This window comes from Cetorhinus maximus, chromosome 13, assembly GCF_964194155.1.
Source record: "Cetorhinus maximus chromosome 13, sCetMax3.hap1.1, whole genome shotgun sequence".
Lineage (NCBI taxonomy): Eukaryota > Metazoa > Chordata > Chondrichthyes > Lamniformes > Cetorhinidae > Cetorhinus > Cetorhinus maximus.
In genome coordinates this window covers 101,255,350-101,264,306 of record NC_135891.1, presented here as the reverse complement: position 1 = coordinate 101,264,306, position 8,957 = coordinate 101,255,350, and the positions used below count along the sequence as shown (strand labels likewise).

The 8,957-nt window shown below is 38.3% G+C and overlaps 1 protein-coding gene across 2 annotated transcripts in view; it reads right to left on the bottom strand.

Moving 5' to 3' along the window:
- Positions 1-716: 716 nt before the first annotated feature.
- The window catches only part of cactin, a 32,767-nt gene continuing 24,526 nt past the window's right edge, over positions 717-8,957 (bottom strand). The window contains exons 7-11 of one of the 2 annotated variants that reach the window (XM_078555891.1): positions 7,311-7,433; positions 6,584-6,643; positions 5,485-5,607; positions 4,391-4,662; positions 717-3,643 (exon numbers count right to left, since the gene is read on the bottom strand). In XM_078555891.1, coding sequence (XP_078412017.1) covers positions 3,153-3,643; positions 4,391-4,662; positions 5,485-5,607; positions 6,584-6,643; positions 7,311-7,433 — 1,069 coding nt within the window. In that variant the 3' untranslated portion in view covers positions 717-3,152. The remainder of the gene's footprint in view (positions 3,644-4,390; positions 4,663-5,484; positions 5,608-6,583; positions 6,644-7,310; positions 7,434-8,957) is intronic. The other variant, XM_078555892.1, reaches the window with a different exon arrangement.

The window sequence follows — 8,957 nt, the reverse complement described above, 5'->3', positions numbered from 1 at the left end:
AAACTTTTCCGTCATAGCAATAGTGGGTGACCTCGTTGTTGAAGTTCTGGTTAAGCCAGTCTTTAATATTGTCTAGCTGCTTCCTTTGTGTTGGCTTCTTGCTCTTCTTCCATTAATCCTTCTGCACAGATAACATGTTTGAAGAACTCCCATTTGTCGTCTTTTGGTATTATTTAAGAGTTGTTTTGTTCTTCTGGCCTCAGTGAATACTTCTTCATTAGTTCCTTTCTCCACCCAGCTTACCCTTAGGATCCTTCTTAAACACCACACTTCAAAGCTGTTGATTTTCTTTTCTTCCTCTTTCCCAGTACTCCAAACTTCACCATCTTTAATTCTTTATTGATGAGAAATAACGTTTCATACACATTCTCATTTCAAGACTCAAGCTAACATTTCTTAGAATGTTGCTTAATTTTGAAAAAACACTTTTGGCTTGTCCAATCCTTTCCAGATTTCAGTACTGGCATCAGATGTTACTGTGCTTCCTAGATAGTTGAAGTGATTGACATGTTCTGATTTGCTTCCATTTACTGTGATGTTGCATATTGGAATGTCCTTTTTGTCATTACTGGACAAGATATAAGCAGGGTTAATTAACTCTGACTCCAATGTCAGAACTCAGAGTACCTCTTAAGCGTTCCCCAGTAGTCCCTTCAGCAACATAAAACTCATCCCAAAATCCATAAAAATCATTTTTTAAATTCATGTAAGCTGTATAAAATGCTGAAAAAGTGGCTTTAATTTGTTTTCTCCAATATTCACAATTAATTTCAACTTTTTTGCCTAGATTACATAACTATTATGGGTACAGGGAAAATGAATTGCAAATCACATGATGCATCTCACACAAAACTTCTTTACAGTAACAAAAACATTGGTCCTTCTCACCTTATTTTCATGTCGCACAGGTTATTATGGTGCATGGTGTAGTTTCACAGTAGATTAGAAACACTGTTGTTAATTCAGTGCACAATAAGAATTTGCAAAAGTTCCAGAACTATGGTGCTATTCCAATTGAAGCCCCAGCCAGGAGGGCAGAGCTAAATCTTTGGCAGTTTTTTTCTATCATTTAGTAGCTAGTTGTACATGCAATTTTACTCACTTCTTTCAGTGCTGCATCTTTTTTAAAAACATGTTCGATATAAATATTATTGCCTGGTGTATATTCTCATCTGAATGAAAAAAAACTGCACTAAGTAATGAGCAATTTGGTCAATGTTTATGATTACTCACTGTTCAGTAAATGGTAGCTTTTGGAAAAATGTCAATTTAAGTGTGCTCAATTATTTCCTACTTCTTCATTCTTCACTGGTTCAAAGTCACTCTGAATTTGTGACAAAATCAAAATCAAGTCAATTATAATCCATATGATATTTGGTAATTTGCCAGGCAGATAATCTCAACCCATCACTAATCTTTACCATGTTTATGTAAATTCTTTATGCACAATACATAAGTGTGACAGACAGCATGAGACACAAAACTTCAACTGATCCAGGTAAGCTCTTAAATTTTTTTCACTGCAGGACATCTCCATACAGGGATACATCAACAGTATGAACAATGCTGTCGATTTGAAAACACAAAGCCCTATCAAGTTTACGATTTAAGCACATAATCTTGACGGATATTATCTAGTACTGTGGGATTACTGCATTGTTGGACATGTCATCTTTCAGATGAGATATCTGACTGCCCTATTTCCCTGCTTAGGTGGATGTAAAGGATCCAATGGCTTTATTTAACGAAAAGCAGGAGCTCCCCTAGTGTTCCACTAACATTTATCCCTCAACACTATCAAAAAACATTTCTGTTAAGTATCTCATTGTTCGTGGAATCTTGCTGGGAGCAAATTGAATTGGGGAATCCTCAAGTGATGAAAGGTACTACAGAATTGTAATCTTTCTTTGCTAATAATACCAATAAAAATTATATACAGTAAAATTATCCAGCACTCTACCAACTGGAATTCTCGTTTTGAAATTCTGGTGTCAGGTCTGTCTTTTGATTGGAGATGTCAAACTCACTGGTAATAGTTATTGGTGGCTTGTCTTCACTCAGGTGTCAACCTCCCACTGCTCTGCAGCACCATCTCCCCTTGGTGCCATGCACTTCATTTGTGCACTCCCGCACCTCTTGTGAGATCTCAATACCTGTGAGATCATCCTGGGGCTCTCACTGGGTGAAAACGCAGAACTCACCTTAAATCTCAGTTAATTGGCACGTTTGATTAACTGGCACCTCCCATTCCTGGAGCATATCGGAATACAGAGATTTTTCTATATTTAGGAAATGTATGGCATGTCAGAATCCCAATGTATTGTTCCACATGGTAAAAAATTATGGATCTGTGGCAGTGATATCCTCACAGAATGGGTAACCAAGATACTTCCTACAAAGAGAGATTAAACAAACTACAGTTGTATTTCCTGTAATTTGGCAGATTAAGGGGTGATTTGATCAAAAATTTTAAGATATTAAGGGGAACAAATAAATAGATTGGAAGAAGCTATTTTCACTAGTCGGGATGTCTAGGACATAGTGGCACAGCCTAAAAATTAGAGGCAGACTTTTCAGGAATGAAATTATGAAACACTTCACTCAAAGGATGGTAGAAGTTTGAAACTCTCTTCTGTAAATGGTAATTGATGACAGATCAAATGTTAACTTTAAAACTGAGTTTGATAGATTTTTTGTTAGCCTAAGTTGTGAAGGGATGGGACAAAGGTGGGTATCTGGAGTTCACACAGATCAGACATGATCTCATTGAATGGGGAAACAAGTTCAAGGGGATAAAGAGCCTACTCCAACATTCCTCCTCAAAAAAAAATCAGAGGGAAAAATGAAGAAATGCTGAGTACCACCAAAAGAGAAAGGGGCAATAAAACATATACACCCCAAATAATGCAAAAAAAAAAAGACACTTTAGGAGTTTTAGTTCTTGTATCTGGGCAGTATTATGAACTGCTATGAGCTTATGTTCCTCTAACTATAGAAACTTACTAGGTAAATAACAGTATGGCGAGCATTGAAATGAGCTCACATCATTGTGGATTCTAAATTCACTTGAAACATACATAACTGATTGACAATCTCAGAAAAGGATACAAGCTAAATATGATAAACAGTCATTAGTTTTTACTCTGGTGCTTTTATCTTCTGTAGCGATATCTTTTGAAATGAAACCATAGTTGAAATATTCCATTGGCAAACTGACACCTAAAACCATGCCGATGAGAGTACTCCCACTCGCGGTTCACAATTTTAAAAGCAATATCTTCATACGGAGGGCCTGCATGGAAGCGGAGAATTGCAAAGTCCTTGTTGTCCACACATGGCTCAAGGAAATATTGTGGGGTTGCCCTCTTGTCAATAAGGTCTGGATAAAATATGTTGAATTTGTAACCCTGGACAATCTTAGGAGGAGGGTTGTCAAAATCATAATGGGTTTGGTTGTATTTGTTCCACTCAAAGCCTGTATGGACACGATTGAAGAAACGTGGTTTTCTTGGACGGTATTTGTCAGCCCAAAGGTACACTTTTCCAGTTAAGGGCATCTCCACACTGAACTGAGCTTCATCGGTTCCCATTCCCTCCTTGGCTTTGCGTACAAATGCGTCTTCAGCACTCTCACTGGCATCACCTACACAGAACAAGTAAAACAGACGCTGAAAACAGGAGATAATTCAATCTGACAAAGAATACATTTATTACTTGAAGGAACTATAGCTCATAATTATCGCTAAGATTAATGATTTAAAGTACGGATCCTGAATGTATTTGTCTATATAGTCACAACATGTAACACATTAATTTATTGGAACTGGGTGCTTAGGAAGAACAGCTTGTACATATCTTAGTCAGATCATTAGTGTGCTTTTCTTCTTGCACCCCATCCAGAATTTGAGGGGTCCAGTTGGCAGACAAAAACAAGAACCTGTTAGCTATAGTAGTCACTGAGAAATAAATTACTGCACTAACAAAGCTTAACAAATAAAAAAAAACTGGTAAGCAGAAATGAGTTGCGAGGACAACCTTACTAATGGGATTGTGCTGGAGGTGGTTTAAGTTGCACGTGGTGCTCTGCAAATTGGGAGACCGCTAGAGTGAAACGTGAGAACAAAGGTGAACCTGTTGTTGCTTTGAGAGCAGAGGCGCAGGAAATGAAATGAACAAGGTCAAGGGTCTTGTCACCCCTTGTTGAGGCAAGGAAGAGACATTTCATACATTCGGGTGCAGAAAGAGCATGTAATAAATAAAAATTGAATTGCTGTTTGCAATATTCGCAGATAATAAAAATGATTAGAGAATGGTTGTGGTGTGAGACAACAGTTTATAAAAACACTTGCAGAATTTTGAAGATTGTTTAGTAAACAGATCCATCCCTTACCTGTCACTTGCAATTGCTGCCTTGCCATCATTAATTTTTGCAGATCCTCATCAGCATCTACTATGTGGGTGTCCATAGGTAGTTCATGGGAGCTGAGTAACTTTGGACTGTATTTTCCAGCATCGTAATCATCCAAGCTCTGTTGGATTAGATCCTCCTCAGTGAGCACTGCCTCTCCTTCAGCTTCAGGCTCTGCATTCTCCTCTTCTTCATTGGGTTCTGAAGCTCCTGAGGCAGAAGTGCCTGGTGCTTCCTTCTCTTCACCTCCCGACCTGCAGGATACAAATAAAATCAGAATCCCGTTCTTTAATAGTGATGGCTAGTAGGCCATGAAGGTGGACACACTTTCAAACTTGTTATTTAACATGAGAGCACCATTAATCCTTTGGTTAATTAAGAAAGAGAATTTTATCCACGGCTTTGCCAAAACAGGCTGAAATGGGTTTAATTCTTCTTGTGGGTACATTCCTGTCGCTCTAGATGACCTGCTGCAACTGTTGGTACAAGAGTTTGCTTTTCTACAGCGTGTAGAGCTATCTCAAGCATGCTCAACATAAAAGTAGCTGGCTCTCTGTGCCAATATTAATTATAAACCTTGAATCCTATACAAGGTTGATTGGAGAATGACGGTACACGTTTTGGCAGATCAAAGAATAAATCCCAAACATCAATAGTAGTGCTTATCTTTTAAAGGTAACCTAGGAGTTCTAATCTTGACGATCTGCAGGTGACAGGGCAGAGAGGGGTCAGAGGAAAGGGCAAGGTTACAGAGAGGGTTGGCAGAGACAGAGGAGAGAATGCATGAAGCTAAGAGAAAGAAAAATCAGTAAGCAGCAGAACTTAAGTGAAAACAAATGTAAAGGGAGAAAAAGCAAAAGGGGGTTCCAAGAGGAGAAACTTTGGGACCGATGCCATTAGATCGACTAGAATGTAAATATTTACTGTACGAAGCTGGTTTTAATTAATTCTTATGTTGCAAGACCGGAAATTCAATTGATGCCTACACCAACAGACCATAAAATGGGCTGTTAACATTTCTGGGCCTCTGGAGCAGCCACATATAACATAACGTCTCAAAATGTAAGAATGCATACTTGTCCTTGGGAAACGGAGGGTCTTTCTTTTGAATTGCAAAGAAGGGCTCACTTTCAACTCCTTGATTTTGCTTCAGCATGCAAAGGTTCTGATGTAATTCATTTTGGTCTGTTTCATCAATTCTAATGGAAACAAAAAATAATATTTAGATAAATTGAAACTGCAGAGTACAAAGAAAAAAGTAATTACAATTTGAGTTTGTTTCTCTAATACAATATATTCAGTATATATTAGCTACTTTCTATTACTTGTTGTAGATAGATGCTGCAATGATGGAAAAAGCAATTTTTTCTCCCCATAGCGAAAGAAAGATTCAACATCAACACTCCCAAGGCACAAAGTTTTTCTACACTGCACTGCCACTTCAGACTCAGAAAAGGACTCATGATAATAAGTTAATGGTCTTGAATGCCCCACGAGATGAGTAAAATGATTCCACACTAAACTTGAATAGTTCACCATCCAGTGTTGAATTATTATTTTAGTTATAAAGATGCTACAATAGTGCAAGGTTGTACTGTGCTGAAATATTTAATTTGGAACTAATGCTAAAGCAATTCAGCTGAAATCAGCATCAGGCATGGTCCTGTTATTCCATTACATTTCAGTTATTTTTATGTTTCAGTGTAAAGTAGAATTGACTGTAGAATTAGATCAATTCGCAGTGGCTTCAATTCTTTATTATGGACCAGATCTTTTATTTATTCTCCAGTGTTAACAAGAACAGGTTTTCGTCTTTTTTTTTCAGACACAAGACCACTGATCATCCGTTCCTGCTGCTGCACATCCTCCAGGAACTCCTCCACTTCAGTAACGGCTCTGTGTTTGCTCCAGTTCTTGTTCTTGTTGACATGCCAGAGACGTTACTGGTGGCCAGCTGTCCAATTTCTGTATTCAATTAGTCACAGTGTTTTCAAACTTCTGTGACATAGCACTCTGAAAACCACTGTGACCAATCCAATAGAGAGATTGCCAAAGCATAAAATATCCTACAAGGGTATCATACAACAAAATGTAATTTTACCATCACAAGGAAAAGATTGAAAAAAAATCCTCATCTCTAACGAGTATTCCTTTAGCCCTATCAAATATCCGTACCTGAGAGGAAGGTTCTCTGCATTACAACTGCCAGTTGAGGACAGGCTGCTCTGATCTGTGCTGAAATATTGCACAAGTGATGTGAATATGACAAAATTTATAAAAAGAGTTATCTTTTGCAAGTACACCCTTGTGAGATCACTTAGTTGAAAATGGCTTATACTTAACACAGTTATCAAGTGTGCTTTGAACAGGACAATTTCCACAATAGTAAATTGCTGGACAGAATGGAACTTAAAGTTTTAACTAACATGAATTACCCAATCATACTGCTGTCGCCTAAGCATCCTGAAGACTATTATCCAGAATAATATATAGGCTGTAGTTTGATACAAGGCAGTAATAACGTGGTTCAGACAACAAACTCTGATCAGTTCATTAGCAGCTGAAACCCAAGATGTTTTACTGCCATCAATACATTTTAACCTGTTTGCCAGAGGAGTGTTATTCTTTTTCCAGCCACTTTTTGTGGTAAGTGGCCTGCACAATCGACTGCAATGAATAACATGAAAATAGTATTTACGCGCATCACTGATATTTAATCACAAAACTGACTCCAGTATGTGACAATGCTAACATTTACAGTGTGATAGCTTCTAACGAATGCTTCCAAGGTAAGAAATTAGTTTAGTGCATGGTTCAAGATGGCAAAAATAAGTGACATTAACAGCTCTCACCCTCTGCAATAACCACACATAGAATAGACCTCGAATTTAAGGATACATACTTGTGCTTGGGAGACTCTGATTCTTTCTTTAGAATGGGAAACAAGGGTTCACTTTCCACTCCCTGCTCTTGCTTCAGTTTGTAAAGTTTCTGCCGCAGCACATCCTGGTGCCGTTCACGTAGTCTGTGGGAATCACCACAAATACAAAATAAGTATCGATTCACCCAAAGAAGTAACAACATGGAGGAAACAGAAGAAAAATCTGTGACCTTTGCACATCTCACTAGGTAAAGAACATTGGAAACAGGAGCAAGAGTAGGCCCTTCCATTCAATAGGATCATGGCTGACCTTCAAACTCAACACCATTTACCTGCGCTATCCCCACATCTCTCCATACCCTTAGAACCCAAAATCTATTCTCTCTCTCTTGACTATGCTTAACAACTGAGCATCCACAGCCCAATGGGGTAGAGAATTCCAAAGATTCACAAACCTGAGTGAAAAAACTTATTTTCACCTTAATCTTAAATGGCTGACTCCTTATCCTGGTCTCTAGTTCCAAACTTTCTAGCCAGTGAAAACACCCTCTCAGCATGTATCCTGTCAAGCCCTCTAAGAATCTTGAATGTTACAATGAGGTTACCTCTCATTCTTCTAAACTTCAAAGACTACAGACCCATTATAGTTTGTTGCACCACCCCCAAGGCAAGCATATCCTTCCTTAGGTATGAGACCAAAACTGTAAACAGTACCCCAGGTGTGGTCTCACCCAAAGTCCTGTACAATTGCGGCAAGGCTTTCTCACTCTTGCACTGTAACTCCCTTGCAATAGTGACCAAGATACCATTTGCCTTCCTAATTGCTTGCTGTACTTGCATGTTACTTTTTGTGTTTTGTGTGCAAGGACACCCAAATCCCTCTGATGACCAGCATTTAACACATTCACACCATTTAAAACATATTCTGATTTTCTATTCTTCCTACCTTAACCTCACATTTCTGCACACAACACTGCATCAGTCGCCTTCTTACTCACTCAATTAATCTGTCTATATCACTTTGCAGATTCTTGTTCTCCTCACAGCTTACTTTCCCACCTAGCTTAGCATTGTCTGAACACCTGGATACTTTATACTCGATCATAAAAGTCAGTAATATAGATTTTAAATATTTGAGGTTCCAGCACCGATTCTTGCAGCACTCTGCTAGTAAGAGGCTGCCAACCTGAAAATAGTCCGATTATTCCTATGTTCCATCTTCTGTCCTTTAACCAATTCTCTATCCATACCAGTATATTACCCCCAACCTCACGAGCTCATCTTGTGTAATGACATTGAGTAGCACCTTTTAAAATGCCTTCTGAAAATCCAAATACACTACATCCAGTAGTCCCCCTTTATCTACCGTGCTAGTTACATCCTGAATAAATTTTTAATAGGTTTGTCAAACACGATTTTCCTGTTTTAAAAGTTTTGACTCTGTCTAATCATTTTATGATTTTCTAAGTGCCTGTTACCACTTTCTTAATAATGGATTCCTACATTTTCCCTATGACCGATGGCAAGCTAACTGGCTTGTTGTTTTCTGTTTCCTTTCTCCATCCTTTATTAAATAGCAGCATTAAATTTGCCACTTTCCAACATTGGGGCTGTTCCAAAATCTAAGGAATTTTGGAAGATCACAATCCATGCATGCATCCACTATGT